This window comes from Aquarana catesbeiana, linkage group LG04 (assembly GCF_042186555.1).
Source record: "Aquarana catesbeiana isolate 2022-GZ linkage group LG04, ASM4218655v1, whole genome shotgun sequence".
In the NCBI taxonomy this organism is placed as follows: domain Eukaryota; kingdom Metazoa; phylum Chordata; class Amphibia; order Anura; family Ranidae; genus Aquarana; species Aquarana catesbeiana.
In genome coordinates this window covers 325,568,051-325,586,052 of record NC_133327.1, presented here as the reverse complement: position 1 = coordinate 325,586,052, position 18,002 = coordinate 325,568,051, and the positions used below count along the sequence as shown (strand labels likewise).

The 18,002-nt window shown below is 43.3% G+C and overlaps 1 protein-coding gene across 1 annotated transcript in view; it reads left to right on the top strand.

The window, feature by feature from the left end:
* Positions 1-8,279: 8,279 nt before the first annotated feature.
* SNAP91 (synaptosome associated protein 91) overlaps positions 8,280-18,002 on the top strand; it is a 191,706-nt gene continuing 181,983 nt past the window's right edge. The window contains exon 1 of the mRNA XM_073626882.1: positions 8,280-8,654. Within this exon, the coding sequence (XP_073482983.1) occupies positions 8,501-8,654 (154 nt within the window). The 5' untranslated portion in view covers positions 8,280-8,500. The remainder of the gene's footprint in view (positions 8,655-18,002) is intronic.

Sequence of the window (18,002 nt, the reverse complement as noted above, 5' to 3'; positions counted from 1 at the left end):
ACAACGGACTAAAATAAGGAAGTTCATAGCCAGTAGCCAATAGCTGCCCTAGCGTGGGTTTTTGTCCGTCGGACTAGCACACAGACGAGCGGACTTCGGGGTCCGTCGTAGTTACGACGTAAAGATTTGAAGCATGTTTCAAATCTAAAGTCCGTCGGATTTGAGGCTAAAAAAGTCAGTTGAAAGTCCGGAGAAGCCCACACACGATCGGATTACCAGCCAGCTTTAGTCCGTCAGCGTCCGTTGGACTTTTGTAGACGAAAAGTCCGACCGTGTGTACGCGGCATTAGATTTTCGGACGACAGAACGTTTGTTTTTTGTGGCATGCTAGTCTCAGGTTGAAAGTAAAGAGGTTACTCACAATACGAAAATTTTCGGACGACAGAATACAACGTCAGAAGTGACGTAATGTTTTAAATAGTTTTGTATGTATTCTTTCGTTTCTGAGCATGCGTAGTCTTGCTCTTACGATTTTTTTCGTACGAAAACCATACTAATGAAATGAAAATCGGATGTTGAGTTCACATCTGACAAAAAATGTATAGTCTGCACATCCAGCTTTTGTCTGACGAAAAAGAGAAATCTGCTGTTGAAAGCACCGTACTAACGATCCGAAAATCCGCAGACAGCTCGTCGTACAAACTTTTCTATCCGATTTTCAGATCGTTTGTACAGGCCTTTAGTGACTGCTGTGCTTTGAGCACCCCAAACCTTAATTAAAAAGGCAGCAAAGGAGATAATTGCTCAAAGAGCTAGCAATTACAATTAAGGGCTCTTTCACACGGGGCGGACCAGTGATGATCCGTCCCGTGAACACCTGCTTGCTCAGCGGGGATCACTCCGCCGATCCCTGCTGAGCAGGAAGATGACAGGTCCGTCTCTGCACACTGTGCAGCGACGGACCTATCAGAGCGCCGCTCTCCCCTATGGGGGATCGGATGATGACGGACCGTAGAGTCCGGCATCACCTGATTCGAAAACGGATGGAAAAGTAGGGTTTTCCTCCGTTACACTTTTCGGATCGGAGCGGGTCGGATGTCAGCAGACATGTCACCGCTGACATCCGACGCTCCATAGAGATATATGTATGTCTGTTTTTCATCCGAAAACGGAAGGATGAAAAACGGATATACGGATCCCCCGTGTGAAAGAGGCCTAAAGTGGTATTAAACCCAAAAAACAAAAATGTATTATGTTGCAGCATACCCATTATTAGATATGGTGGCTGCTTTAGTTTTCTTTTCTTTTGCTTCTTTCCCTCTGTTTTTACACCTCCTGTATTAGTGAGACACCGGAAGGAGTGAGAGGAGTGTTAACAAAATAGCAGATTTAAATAAACTAAATAAACTGAAACCAAACTTCAGCCACACTTTATAAGCAGTTATAGTAAACCTTTTTTTTTTCCTTTTGGCATAAAGGTTTTGCATGAATATGTAAAAGCTGATCATTGTAGGCACCCCTGCCAGTGTTAAGTGGTTTGTCTCATCCATGTAAACTGATACAATCTGCAGAAGAGCTTGCACCCATGAAAAACAACAGACTTGCTGCCTGGATCACCAGATGAAAATAGAAGATAGCCTAAAAAAGGAAACTAATACAGACATCTACGAATTGTTAAGCTGCAATCTAATAAATATTTGCTTTTGGGTTTTATACTGCTTTAATGTCACAATTTAAAAAAATGTGGCCAAGTGGGGTTCCGCCCACCCGGCCACATCACAGGGCTCTGTGAATGGAAAACTCCAAGGTCCAGCAGCCTTTGCGACTGTCATCTTGTAGTTTTCAATGAACTACTACTGCGCTGTGCAGCACCATGGTAGTTAATTCTCTCTTCTTGTCAGATTGTATCTGCCTGATCGTATGGGATGTACGGGAACACAGATACACTGACAGATCTGTGGGAGACCTGCATGGCACTAGTGATATGCTGATGGCTGACGCAATGCTTTAGAGGAGGCCCCAGAAACAAAAAATAATAAATGCACAGTTTTTTTTTTTTACCTACAAAAACAAATGTGCATTTATTATTTTTTGTTAAAAGGTGAACTTATCCTTTAATTCACTGACACTATGGCGCCCTCCCCCTTTATAGTGAAGGGGCTAGCTTATCCAAACCCTTCTTATTAGCTATTTTTAACCTCGATTTAAGGGCCATGTTGTGCATTATGCTTTGGAAAAAAAAAAGAGAGAATAAATGGCCCATCGAATTTCCTCATAAATTTTTACAGGACCAAGAATTTGGAACACTTGGGATTTGCCATAAACTTATGGTAGCAGAAAATCCAAATTTCATACCTATTAGAGACTGGTAGGGGATAAAGGAGATGTTAAGAGGACTAAAAGGCGCTTTCTTGTTCATTTTATAACACTGTGTTTCCCTTGTTTACGGGTGTGTACAGTTGTTGAACGTACCCTATGGATATAAAGCAGACAGCATGCTAGCTCCAATACCATATACTGACAGTAGTCTTTACTAAATTAGTCACATGACACAAGGGGCGTGGCTTGTATATTCAGTGTCATCATTCAGGTGTGCTTAGGGCAGAATGAAGTCTAATTAGAACCCTGAATACTTTTTTCAGATTAGAGGCTCTGAACATAGGGAAGCCATTCTTTCAGCTTTGTTAACTGGACAGCAAACCTTTTTCAGGATGAGAGGTCAGTAATGCCAGCCAACATCATTTTTAAGTATCGATTTCCTTTAAAGGAGTGATAGCATTGCTGATTAACCACTTTCCCAGTTTGGCAATAGTGACATTCATTTACATAAAGTGATGTATACATTGTGTCAACCTGTTACCTAGTGAAACCCCTTCAATGTTACAAAACAAGTCCAATTGAGTGTGATTACTACTAGTGCAACCCTGTAAAGGGCCTTTCACACGAGCTTTCAACCTAGATCCATCAAAGTAAACTACAATGTATGTTTTTATAAACAGGCAGATTTAAACAGATGTCCGTCCGAGTAAGGATGAGCGCTGGCGTGTTCACACACTCCACGTGCAGAGCCCGCCAGGAAGTCGGCACGGCATGGCGCTGCGCTAATCACAGGCAGTGAGACATTTACCAGATGCGTGGCTGCAGAGATCAGGAAATGTCTCACTGCCTGTGATTAGTGCAGCGCAGTGCCGACTTCCTGGCGGGCTATGCACGTGTAGTGTGCGAACACACCGGAGCTCATCCTTACATCTGAGACCATTTAAGACCAAGGAAAAAAAAATGGGAGAGGTTCCTGTCTCTGTTCTCCTTCATTTGGCGGATGTAAACAGATATGAATGATCTCTATGTTCCAATCTCCATTTTTTTTTTTTTTTTTTTTAGGCAAGAAGCGGTGTGTGTGGTGTTTTTTTTTTTTTTTTACTATTGTCCACCTGTGACTTCTCTCCCCACTCCTACCCCTAAAAGAACTAAACAAAAATGAGTATAAACTGATGTAGCTAAATAGCAAACTATAAAATTACTTAAAAGGATTCAGTGTTTGTACATTTTCTTTTTGTGACAATTGCTGCTCCTGACTCTTAGGGCGTATGCACAAAGGATGTTTTTACAGCTGCTGTTAGGGGCGTCTGACTTTTTTTTTTTTTTAAACTGCCTCTAAATGCCGCCCAATGTGAGCCTATGTGTCCATGCACATGGAGGCATACGCGTTTAGGGGCAGGAGAAAAAAATGGCAGCCTTGTGCGTCCAAGAGCAGAGGCTGTTGAGCTGTAAAAAACGTTTTTAGGCCTTTTTTTTTTTTTTTTACATTATAGGGAGTGTTTTTACTGAATAGATGCCCATAAACGCTATTCAAAAATGCAGCTAACAGCGTGTTTATAAAGCTGCTTTTTCCTGGCAGCAGCGCTGGCGTTTTTTAAATGTCCTGTGTGCATGAGGCCTTATGGTGGCTCAAATTCTGGCTGATTCCTGCTGAACTGGTCAGCAGGTGGCCTTGCAAGCACCATTTGGCTCAACAAACGTCAATTTCAAAGTCAACTGGGGGTGGGGGTAATGGTTGCCCTAACAGTAAGGCCAGGGTTCATACTACAATGGACATCTGCCAGAGGTCTGTTGTTAGCTGCGGTAGGCGGCAGTGTGTGTATCACACGGCTGCCTTCTTCCTTAGACCCCTTTCACACTGGGGCGCTTTCATGCTAAAAAAAAAAGCGCCTGAAAAGCTCACGAAAACCTATTCCCATTTAAATCATTGAATGCTTTCACATTGGGGCAGTCCGGTGAAAAAACGCTCCTCTCCAGTGAAATGAATGGAAAGCTCTTCAAAGGCGCCTGAAAAGCTCTTCAAAAGTGCTCAATGTTTTACTGGCGGTTTAGAAGAGCCTCAGTGTGAAAGGGGCCTTATACTTTTTTTGTACAAACTTTGTGTGAAGTTTACAAAACGTACACTTCATTCATGGCAATGTACAGTGCTATACTATGCAGCATGGTGCACCACAATAAAAAAGTCAGTGCAGCCTTAAGCTGTGTGTGTGTAAAATATAAATATATACTGTATTTATTGGCGTATAACACTCACTTTTTCACCAAGAAAATCAGGTGCAAATAGAGTGTGCGTGTTATACGCCAATACTTCAATTTTAGCTGCCTCGGAGGGGACAGGGAGGGGGCAGGACGAGCGTCGTCAGATTACATACAGTGAGAATCTCCTGTTTACTTGGCGTCCTCTGTAATAGTAAGTCCCGTCTCCTGGGCCGCCATTGGACCACTGTTCTGTCTATCATAGGAGATTCTCACTGTATGTAATCTGTCGGTGCACATCCCACCCCCCCCCCCCTTTCCCCTCTAGGCTGTAGATGGTCATCGATCAGACAGCACTGATGGCAATGGTGAGGCTGCTGCATTGAAGGCATTGGTGAGGCTACTGCATTGATGGCAATGGTGAGGCTGCTGCATTGATGGCAATGGTGAGGCTGCTGCATTGATGGCAATGGTGAGGCTGCTGCATTGATGGCAATGGTGAGGCTGCTGCATTGATGGCAATGGTGAGGCTGCTGCATTGATGGCAATGGTGAGGCTGCTGCATTGATGGCAATGGTGAGGCTGCTGCATTGATGGCAATGGTGAGGCTGCTGCATTGATGGCAATGGTGAGGCTGCTGCATTGATGGCAATGGTGAGGCTTCTGCATTGATGGCAATGGTGAGGCTTCTGCATTGATGGCAATGGTGAGGCTGCTGCATTGATGGCAATGGTGAGGCTGCTGCATTGATGGCAATGGTGAGGCTGCTGCATTGATGGCAATGGTGAGGCTGCTGCATTGATGGCAATGGTGAGGCTGCTGCATTGATGGCAATGGTGAGGCTGCTGCATTGATGGCAATGGTGAGGCTGCTGCATTGATGGCAATGGTGAGGCTGCTGCATTGAAGGCATTGGTGAAGCTGATGCATTGATGGCAATGGTGAGGCTGCGGCATTGATGGCAATGGTGAGGCTGCGGCATTGATGGCAATGGTGAGGCTGCGGCATTGATGGCAATGGTGAGGCTGCAGATGGGCATTGATGGCAATGGTGAGGCTGCAGATGGGCACTGATCAGGCTGCATTGATGGCACTGGTGAGCCTGCAGATGGGCACTGACCCTTATTTTGTTTCAAAGTTCCTTATTTAAAATGTAAGATTTTTTCCTGAAACTTCCCTCTTAAAATGAATGTGCGTGTTATACCCCTGTGCGTGTTATACGCCGATAAATACGATATATATATATATATATATATATATATATATATATATATATATATATATATAATTATTTTATAACACGTTCAGAAGGGTGAGGTGCACCATGTTTTGAAGAGGGGTGTCGTGACCTGTATTAGCCTGAAACTGTTGCGATGATGCCTATATATTTTGGATGTTTTGATTACATTTTTCATTAAACCATTTATGTGCAGCGATCACTTTTTGTGTATATGTGTGTGTGTGTATATATATATATATATATATATATATATATATATATATATATATATATATATATATATATATATATATATATATATATATATATATAATTTTTTTTTTTTTTTTTTCTGGTTGTTGGAGCCACTGTACTAACCATGCAAGGTTAATTCAGCTATCTCCCCCCGCTGACCTGTTGTGTTCTGAGGGGGGGGGGGGGCAGCCCCCCCGCCAGAACACTCCGATCAGCGCCGCTCTCTGCCATTGGCTGAGAGCGCTGATCGGGAGTCGGTCGGCTGCTGGTTTTCTGGCCGGCTTATGTCGGCCGTGTTTTTAATTTTAATTCCTGCCTGTTGTCTCCAGACATTCGGCTCGTGAGTACGGGGCTTTAGGTTACGTTGTAGTGTGAATGGGTCATCTAGGAAACAATTGTTTACTGTGTGTCCTTACTGTGATTAGACGTTTTACAATGCAATAAAACATCTGTCACGGCACATAGTGTGAATTGGCCCTAACTGTATTGTAACAGGTGGAGTCCCTGTTCAACAGTGCCGCTGTATGCAGGTAGATGCTGAATACAATAACTGCCAGTGGAGATTCCTCAATCCACGACGTTTAGCATGGATCAGGGAACCGATTGAGAAAATTGATCTGTGTATGACTAGCATTAGGCTACAGGAGACCTTTTATAACACTGATACAGACTGAATGTCAGCCTTTCTCTGTTTAGCCTATCTTCTTAGACTAATGCCCTGTACACTCGATAGGATTTTCCGACGGAAAATGTGTGATAGGACCTTGTTGTCGGAAATTCCGACCGTGTGTAGGCTCCATCACACATTTTCCATAGGAATTTCCGACACACAAAGTTTGAGAGCAGGATATAAAATTTTCCGATGACAAAATCCGTTGTCGGAAATTCCGATCGTGTGTACAAAAATCTGACGCATGCTCAGAATAAATTAAGAGACGAAAGCTATTGGCTACTGCCCCCTTTATAGTCCCGTTTTACGTCATCGCGTTCAGAAGGATCAGATTTTCCGACAACTTTGTGTGGTCTGTGTGTATGCAAGACAAGTTTGAGCCAACATCCGTCGGAAAAAATCCATGGATTTTGTTGTCGGAATGTCCGATTAATGTCCGACCGTGTGTACAGGGCATTGGAGTGTATGTCTAATTGCATAGGCTTGCATGCCAATAATTAGAAAACATAGTTTCTTTTAAAAAAATAAAAAAAATCATTAACTGCGTGGCTTTCATCTCCCACCCATAAGAAGTGAAAGAGTTAAGAGTTTGTGTGTGCCGCAAGGGGTTAATCTAAGGCTGCATCACCTGATTAGAAGAAACCATTGGGCAGAGCAGGGAGATTGTTCTAAGGATCAGCTCCTTTCACCTAGTAAAGCTGCTAGAGAGCCTGCACTTCCTAGCTGACTCCATTCCACCTTCAGGACATTTGTCAGCTCCAAGGACACAATAAAGGAAAAGAAAGAGGAAAGGGAGCCAGTGTGATCAGCAGGCAGAGGACATCCCTTGGGGTGACTGTGAGTGACTGGGTAGCATCCATTGGGGAATGACACTGGGGATGCAGACAGACTGATCAGATGCCATAAATAGAGCTGAGTGCAGAAGGAATATTCAGCAGCATTTGATGTGTGCTCTGACTACTTCTGTTATGACTGTATTTCCTTCCATTCATATTAAAGCACCCCCCCCCCTTCCTTATAGCTGTCAATTGGAGGTATATAGCCCCGCCCACATTTAAATGGACTGATGTCATGTGATGCTGAACAGTTAAGATCTATGCACATATTTCCAAGTAAATGGTATTGTAGAATAGTAAAGGAGATAGTATAAGAATGAGGCACCCTTCAGCAGGTCTGGGGGTGATATGGGGTTACCTTAGAAGCAGGTGATCACACCCCCTAGATTGGGGGAGGGAAGAAGCTTTAGTCTCTCCCTTCTCCAGCATCACTTAGGAGGAAGACGGTGAAGGGAGTGACAGCAGAGAATAACCCGCAGAGGCACACACAGGTCTGACACCCCAGCACCCCGATTCCATGTCATCAGCCCCCACACTCCCATGCATTGTATAGAGCTGTCATGGCAGCAGGATGTAGTGTGGGGGATCCTCGGAGTGCTGGGCTATGATCAGGCAGCATTTTGTCCCTTTAATAATTTAGAAGGGAGATGTGAGAGTGCAGGTGGGGGTGGGGCGGTGATATTCTAATCCCAGGCTGCCAGGGAGGATAACAGGAGGAGGAGGAGGAGGAGGAGGAGGATGGGTTGTATTCTGAGGGACCAGACCTCGGTGCTGCTGCCTCTGCTCATCTGAAGGGGGGATTGCTTCATCAGAAGGCTGACCAGGTGCCTTATTCCTCTCTATATTCTGCAGCATGTGTGTGGGCACAGGAGGGCTCTCTGGTTTGCAGTAACTAGGATACCAGCTTTGGGGAGGATGATGATGATGAGGAGGAGGAGGGCTCCTTCTGCACCATCCATGTCACTGGCTGCTCTGCTGGAAATGGATGTCTAGGGAACATGTCGGTGTAGCTGCAGGGTGCTGTCATCAGATTAGGGGGGCTGCCATTGTACTGATCAGTGTTGTGGATGTCTCTTGTCACAGGAGAGAAGATGTCGGGACAGACGCTGACAGATCGCATTGCGGCCGCACAGTACAGTGTCACAGGATCGGCCGTGGCCAGGGCAGTATGTAAGGCGACCACTCATGAGGTCATGGGGCCAAAGAAGAAGCACCTGGACTGTAAGCATGCTCCTATCTACAATATCCATCTTCTCCTATGTGTATATGTGTCTATAGATCAGCTCCGATGTCTAGAATAATGAGATCATTCCCTATGTCCTCCTATAATAGATGCACCCCCCTATATCCACTCAAATCGATCTTTCCTGATGTCCAATATAATAGATCATCCCCCTATGTCCAGAATTATAGATGTCTAGTATAATAGATCATCTCCCCCATATCCAGTCTTATAGATCATTTCTGATGTCCAGTATAATCATCCCCTATGTCCTCTATAATGTTCAGTATAATCATCCCCTATGTCCTCTATAAAAGATGTCCAGTCGAATATATATCACCCCCCCCCCCCATGTCCTCTATAATTGATGTCCAGTATGATAGATCATCCCCTATGTACACTATAATGTTCAGTATAAGAGATCATTCCCTATGTCCACTAATGTCCAGTATAAGAGATCATCCCCCTATGTCCACTATAATGTTCAGTATAAGAGATCATTCCCTATGTCCACTAATGTCCAGTATAAGAGATCATCCCCCTATGTCCACTATAATGTTCAGTATAATAGATCATCCCCCTATGTCCGCTATAATGTTCTGTATAATAGATCACCCCCCTATGTCCGCTATAATGTTCAGTATAAGAGATCACCCCCCTATGTCCGCTATAATGTTCAGTATAATAGATCATCCCCCTATGTCCGCTATAATGTTCAGTATAAGAGATCATCCCCCTATGTCCACTACAATGTTCAGTATAAGAGATCATCCCCCTATGTCCACTACAATGTTCAGTATAAGAGATCATCCCCCTATGTCCACTATAATGTTCAGTATAAGAGATCATCCCCCTATGTCCACTATAATCTTCAGTATAATAGATCATCCCCCTATGTCCACTATAATGTTCAGTATAAGAGATCATCCCCCTATGTCCTCTATACTGTCTCTAGTATAAGCACTCCCTATAATGTTCAGTATAATCATCCCTTCTATCCTCTGTAAAAGATGTCCCGTATATTAGGCCATTCCCTATGTCCACTACCATGGTGACTGCCATGAGTTCAATCTGCCAGCCTGCTATATTTTTTTTTATTTATATCTATTCATCCACATTCCAAAATATTTGTGGAAAATCTGTCCTTGTTGATGCTTTCATTTTCCTAGGCCTGCATAGGTTAACAGTAAGCACAGAGGAGGAGGATGATGCTGACTGTTTAACTGCAAGGCCTTTTTTGTGTAAATGGTATTGACATGGCATGTGCAATGGAGGAAAATGGCATTCATTCTACCTTGGGTTATTAAATTAACGTGACGCTGATTTATTCATTCATCATGGTTTTATTAGTGATGTTGATCCTTGCAAAAGATTTAATTTGGTAGATGCATGCTTTAACCAGGAATTATGTCTTGCTATTGGGCGTTAAACTAGCTGCATGCATTTTGCTCTGCTGGTTGTAATTTTTTTTTTTTTTATTCTGGTTTTGTTTCTCCTGACCTTCCTGTAACCTTCTATGCATTGAAGAAATGCTGATCAGAGTATCGGCTGGTAGCATTAATGTATAGGAGATGGTCTGCCACACCCCTGGTTCCCTATAGTGTTGTATGTCTTTTCTACTGCTTGATTACATTTCGCATCTCCAGGCTTTAATCTGTATTACCCCTCAATCCATTGTCCAGCGGCCTTTTATGTTGTTGGCCTTGGATGTGATGCGTTCTACCTGGGGGTGAATCTTATTTTCTGTGATGTGATTCAATATACTGTATACACATTGTGTGTATGTGTAAATATAGACTATAGTCTGCATGTGAATTCTGAAATAGCTGTATAAATAAGGGAGATGTGTGTAATTGTTGAGTCGATATTGCATGGCAATTCTCAGGTGACCTGTCTGAGAAGTGGTGTAAGCTGACACTTTAGATATTTCTCATTGAAAAGCTGTGAAATTAAAAGTAAGAAGCCTGGCATGACAGAATAACCACATTCTATTTATTTTGCTAGCTTAAATGATTAAAAAAAGCAAAATGTGCCGTGGGGGGGCTGCATTGCCTATGGCGGTTAACATTGCACACCAAGCAAGGTGTACTTTTTAGTTTGAATTGGCGTATGGGAAAAATATCTAATGCAGACAGGCCTTGACTTTACAATTTGGTGCTTGGTTGTAGAGTATAATACGTGTGTGTTCACCCTGTTCCTAAGGCACTGGATAAAGCTGACCTGGGATATTCATGCGGTTCACTGAGCACAGAGCCTGCCACTGATGACCTTCTTCTGAAAATGCTAGTTGCCTGGTAGCATTCATACTTTTGTCACTATATCTCACGCCAAACATTGGTGTGTAGAATTTTTGCATATGGACCTAACTTAGGGCTTATTCACACCATAAAGACAAATGGTATTCTGTACAGGTGTTTTCATACAGCCAACAATGAGAGGCAACAGCTGTATGCTGGTAACTGCATATTCCAGTGTTTGCATGCATACTGGGATGACTGTCCACCCCTGGACACAGGGTACATCCAGGGCTGCTCATCCATTCCTGTACACATGTAAAAGCTGGAATGTGGGGCTTATTAAGGGCTCGTTTCCATGGTCAAAGAGGGCCTTACATCGTAAAAAAGTGCATATTTCTGTGTCCAGTGGTCACAGTTGTTTGCATACAGCTGCATGTACAAATCAATGACGGGCCGTAGCTGCACGCCAATAAACCCACATTCCAGCGTGTATACCTGTACAGGTGATGGCCAAGATTTTCCAGATCCTGCTCAGATTCTTTGTGAGCAGCTTCCCTTCTGCAAACTTCCTGCAGAGGCATGATCACTCAGCACTGCCGCCATTCATAGAACGCCTTGTATTTTCTTTCAATGAATACAAGGCATTATCTGCTTGGACAAGGTGGAGATCATGACATTACCACACTGCCACCGCACCTCCTTTCAATCAGAGAACACCTTGTATTAACTGGAAAAAAGAGCATTCTGTGAATGGCAGAAGTCCTGAGCAAGTGATTCCCTCTGGTCAGTGTGCAGAGGGGAAGCTGCACAAAACCTGGAAGATCGTGGCTATCATTGTAGTAATGCCAACACACACACTACAGTGATTTATTTATTTATTTTTAAGCTTCTCCAGTGTTCCATTGAGTATAAGTATGGAAATGGAGGAACCCCCTAGGGGTGGAACTTTGAGGGCACTACCACAACGAATATATAAAAATGTATAAAGTTTATTGTACACATAGAGAACACATAATATTTATCCATTTTTATATATTTGTTGTGGTAGTGCCCTCAAAGTCCCACCCCTGGAGGGTTCCTCCCATTTCCATATTTTTCTGGGATGTGGCACACCTCTGTCTAAGCAGTTCTTTTCAGATACCCCTCTTTCATTGAGTATAAGTAATGCACACTTTTTGCCAAGCTGGACCAATGTAAATACACAATACAAATAATTCAGAGTTCAGCTTTAAAGTACTTTTTGTTTCTGCTGAGTATGTTAGTATATGGATTAATATTGTAGAGAATTACTCACTGGAATCTATTATGAAAAATGTTTTGTGTTGTCCAATCAGAGAGCTATAAATTGACTCCAGAGCCACTGACACCTTTAAGTCGACAAATCCGTTAAAGTAGCCTAATTGCAAGGAGAAAAATGCATATGCAATATCAGCTATCTGATGGTTGCCATTTGCATGAACATATGCAAGCATCACAGTGGGACATTGGGAACCCATGCATTGCATTGTAAATTTGGGGTGGGGGGAATACATATATTCTTTTTTCCTAATTAAGTGGAGAGGGAATGGGCTGTAGGTGATATAAAAGTATGGGCTTAAAGCGTTTCCCTTCCTGTTCTTAGCTTAGTTGTTTTTGCCTAGACAGGTTTATTTAAAACTCGTAGGTGATTTCTCCATTTCTTCAAACTCTAACCTTATGTCACATATGACCAATGCATTTTAGTTCATATTTTACACAGTGGGTCTCTGAAACAAAGTAGCCAGAATTGAGTTATGATTACAAACAAATTGATACTCTCTCTCATATAACAGGAAGCACACATATGGCTATAAATGCAAGGTAATAGAAAACGGGAGCAGTGCGATTATGTGACAAGCATGGATCTTGATTCAAAAATTCCATCATCTGCTACTAACACAAAACATGCCTGTCTACCTGTCATGAGAGAATTATGTAGACTGCCGTTTCTCTGACGTTTGTTCCTTTTGCAGAATGCTAGTTCCTGGCTTTCCTGGGAATGATTTGGCGTCCCTGACCTGCAGCAAGTGTAGAGAAGGAACAACGCTTTTCTGGCATTCTGCTGCACGCTGTTGCAGGTCTGTGACTTGGAATAATTTGAAGCCAAGATGTGCAATAGGTTTGATATCCCTGTAGGTGTCTGTAACATGGAACGTGATTTGGCATTGTTGGAAGATTGGCCAAAACAGTGGAAACTCCAGTTCAATGTTTCTAAACGTACAATAATACTCCTGGGGAAAACAAATCCCTTGAGTGAGTACAACATTGGGGGTACAGTATTGGCAAGCACTACAGAGGCAAAAGGTTTTGGGGTACTTATTTCAGATGATTGCAAAATGAGCAAACAGTGTAACCAGACAGCAGAGAGTACGTAGATACTGTATCTAGGATGTATCACTAGAGGGGTCACCAGCAGGAGGAAGGCAGTATTGATTCCCCTATATTGATCTTTAGTTTTTACTAGAGGGATCACCAGCAGGAGGAAGGAGGTCCTGATTCCCTGGTGTAATGCCCTATAGAGCTACTGTCTTGTTAAATTATTTTTTTTTCTAGCTTCCCTGTAGACAGGGAGAGCACTATTTGATTATATAGATCTATAGCAGTGGTCATCAACCCAGTCCTCAGGTCCCACTAACAGGCCAGGTTTGCAAGATAACTGAAATACATCACAGGTGATATAATTTGCTGCTCAGTGATTGCAGTATTCTAATCTGCATCTTCCCAAGGTAATGCATAAAACCTGGCCTGTTAGTGGGCCCTGAGGACAGGAGTTGATGACCACTGCTCTATAGGTACGGGCTCAATTACTTCCCCCTGTCTCCCAGGGGACCCTTGGACTTAGTGGATGGGAGGATATGACCCCAGCCTGCATTGTAAAGTCTACTTTTAACTTGTACTTTCTGGTAAGCCTATAATAAGGCTTACCTGTAGGTACAGTGGATGTCTCCCAAACTTGCACTGTTTAAGAGATATTCACACGAAATTTGATATCATTATTATTCAGGATTTATATAGCTCACATTATGGCACACAACTGCAGGGGATCCAATTTTTTTTCTTCTTTTTTTTTTTTTTTTCTTTCTGGGGGTGGTTTACTACCAGTTTTAATATCTCCCCAGCCAATCCCTGGTCAATATGGCAAGTGACCAGCAGGGGGCTGAGGGGGTATAAATGGGCTAAGGTCCAGAGTAGAAGTCTGCCTGGAACTGCAAGCACTTTTTATGTGGGGTCCCAGCTGTGGTTTGGCTGGGGAACCTCTTCTATCCTCCTGGAACATTCTCTGAAAGCTTCTCCGAAAGATCCAGGACACAGGCTGCTGGAGCAGAGAAGTTGACTGACCCTGGACATGGCTGTACTGAGATCGGGAAACTGTACCAGCCCTCTGGATCTAAAGACTTTTTCCTTGGCTTTTCTGGGAAATCACCAGCTACTACTTTGTACATTCCTGTTGGGGGGTTCCTGTTTGGTACTGTTCAGCTATATACTTCAGAGGGAGTGCCACCACTCTGAAGTCCCAAAGACTCTCCTTAGCTTTTCTGGGAAATCAGCAGTTGCTGTTTGTACACTCAGGACTACATTGCTTTTGAGGGATTCCTGTTTTGTACTGTTCATCTTTACACTGCTGAGGGGGTGCCTTCACCCTTCACCCTGAAGTCTTTGTGCAGAGTAGTGTTCTCATTATTTATTTTTTATTTTTTTTTAAATATTTTTATTGGTTTTTATATGTAATACAGAGTATAAGCACAGATACAATCACGAATAGTGTATCGGAGACAGTAATATCCACAAAATCAACTTGTATCTCTGGAAGTGAGTAATAAGAAAAAACCATAAAACACTAAGAAAAGGCAACTGATAAAACAACTTCTAAAGAATGAGCTTTTCTGTTTGGTAACCATATGGGTCTTTAATACAACCCAGACCGCCAAGGCGCCCATGTCTTCCTCCAAACTAAAATAAAGAAAGGACTGGTCTTGGAGCCCCGCACGACCTTCCCCAATGGGATCTTCCTGAAGGAACATGCAGGGACTCCCCCAATCCATTTCCAAGCCCCTAAGAGCAGTAACAGGGGAGAAACTAGGCTAAAGCTATACTCCTCTCCATGTCACTATACAACGATAGGGTTGGTGAAGAACTGATAGCTAAGGAGGAGCGGGGGCCTCTTGGCAGTCCTGGGAGAGATAATAAAGAATGTGAACAGACCTCCTCTAGAGGAGGAATACTATTCCCAATATGTTACCGAAATGGAAGGGACAAGGGAGTCCCAGAAGAGAAGGAAAGAAAATGTGAGAAATGAGGAGGGAGAGGAGGAAGGGGGGCTAAAGCAGAGTTGGGTCAGGGAGAGGAAGAGTTAATATTAATGCCAGCTGTCAATCCTGGGATGAGCGAAATGTTGTGGAGCGAGGCCCAAGGTTCCCATATGAACCTGAATCTTTCCACCTTATCATTGCGTTTTGCTACTAAATGCTCCTGAGACATAATCCAAGAAATTTTCCTTATACAGCTCTTATATGAAACAGTGGGTTCTTTCCAACATTTAGCTATGGTACTCTTAGCACCTAAAAAGGATAAAATAAGATAGTTTCTGTGCGTTTTTTAGGTATGCCAGGAACGGGCTGATTAAGAAGAGCTATGTGTATGTTGGGGGCCACTGAGGTGTGAAATAAGTTACTGATAATTCTAAAGATTCTCTGCCAGAAAGTTCTAATACGCAGGCAGGTCCACCAAACGTGGATCATTGATCCCTCAAGCGAACACCCTCTAAAGCAAAGAGGAGAGGTACCCGGAAAGATCAATGCCAGTCTGGAAGGAACATAGTACCATCTGGAAATAACCTTAAGGCTAGCTTCAATGAGAGAGATATTGTAGATACCTTTTTATAAGAGCGTGTCCAGGAACTAGACCATTCTGCAGGTGTCCAGGTTCGGCATCAGAGAAATGCCCCCTTTCTGGTTCCGTGTATTGGAGCACCAATGTTCATAAGGAGTTAAAGGTAGAGATTTGGAGTTTTTACACCAGATGGATTGTAGAAAGTGAGACAATTGGGAGAATCTAAATTTTTCGGAATCCGGCATGTCTAATTTGGACTTACAGTAAGAAAGGGATAGGGGGCCCGATGGTGTAAGGAAGTGGCCGATCCGATAAAGGCCTTTATCTGTCCACCATATAAATGATTATATGTTAACTCCCGGGGGGGAAGTCAGAATTATTGAAAATATGTGATAGGGGTTTTAATGGCGAGGTCAGAGTGGTTTGTCTAAAAATTTTTGTGCTTAGTGAAACGGAATGTGATAGGGTGGGAGCCAGTGTTGCTGGTCTAATTTTTGGGTCACACCACAGGAGATAGTCAAGTGTATTGTGAGGAATGGCCCTTCTTTCCATAGAGAGCCAGTCGGGTTTAGGACCCCTGGAGAAGACCATTGAAATCTGAGCTATTTGTGCAGCCTGGTAGTAACCCCAGAGATCCGATAGACCCAAACCTCCCTGAGATTTAAGGCGAATGAGGATGTTGGACGGACATCTATATCCCTTCTTCCCCCAGACAAAGCGTGCGATCTCTGATTGGAATCTGCGGATGAAATTTCTCTTGAGCGGGATAGGTAGGGAGCGGAATAAGTATAGGAGGCGTGGGAGTTGTCATTTTCACCGCATGTACGCTTCCCAGCCAGGACAGACCACACCTAGACCACTTATCAAGGTCTCCCCTGCATTTGTTAATCATGGGTGGGTAGTTGGCTTTAAAGAGATTGCTGATGTCTGCTGTGAGGTTAATACCTAAATAACGGATGTTCCCAGAGGCCCATGGGAAGTCAAAGTTACTGGTGAGTTGAGAGAGGATGTCCGAAGGGACCGTGACATTAAGCTCAATAGATTTGTTCATATTAACTGTAAGGCCTGATAAGGCACTAAAATCTTTTAGAACTTTGTATAATCCCGGGATGGAGATCAGGGGTGAGGTGATATATAGCATAAGGTCGTCTGCATAGAGAGCGCATTTGTGTTCCTGATCTCCACACCGTACCTCTTTAATGTCTGGGTTTGATCTGATAGCTATGGCCAGGGTTTCCATTGCTATGGCAAAAAGGAGGGGGGACAGTGGACAACCCTGCCTGGTACCCCTGCTTATAGGGAACGAGGTCGAGTATCTGCCTAATAGACGAACTTGTGCTGTCGGGGAAGAATATAGAGAGCGAATTAAATTCAGGAAGTACGGACCGAAACCCCATTTACTCAGGACATCAGACAGGTATGTCCAATCAATGGAATCAAAAGCCTTATGCAGGTCGATTGATAACAGAAAACCTTTTTGTGGGGGGCTACCATCCCAATGGGATTGTAGAAGGGAAATAATGTCAATGGTCCGTCTAATCTGGTCAGAACCTTGTCGGCCTGGGATAAAGCCTACCTGGTCCTTGTGTATATATGAGGAGATGAAGCGTGCCACCCTAATAGCTACAAGTTTAGTTAGGATCTTGATATCATTATTTATTAATGATATTGGGCGATAATTTCCAACTTCACTGGGGTCTTTCCCTGGTTTGGGGATCATTGAGATAAAAGCGGTGTTAAGATCTGTACCTAATGGAGACCCCTCTCTAAGGAAGTTGAAAAATTTTGAAAGATGTGGAGCTAATGTAGGTGCAAATTTCTTGTAATACCCCGTGGAGAATCCATCCGGACCCGGTGCAGAGCCCAATTTTAGAGATTTGATTGTGTCTAGAATCTCCGACTGGGAGAATGGGCTCTCCATTAGGTCACTATGTTCCTTAGATAAGGAGGGCAGTGAGAGGGAGTCTAAAAAGCCCTGTGTAAGTTTACCTGGGTGAGGAGATCTTGGTTTGTAAAGATCTGCGTAAAATTGAAGGAACGCTTCCATAGTCTTAGCGGGGTTCTGAGAAAAGTCTCCGGATTGTAACCTCACTTTCGGGAAAGCTAAGGTTCTAGGTTTGGGGCTGAGTTTAACTGGTAATTTCGAGCCTATCTTGTCCTTTTGAGAGTAAAATTTTTGCCCCAGACCATCTGAGGTGTTTTTCGACTGGTGGTGGTGAGATTCAAGTTTAGTAGAGCCCGGGCTTTATCCAATTTAGATAA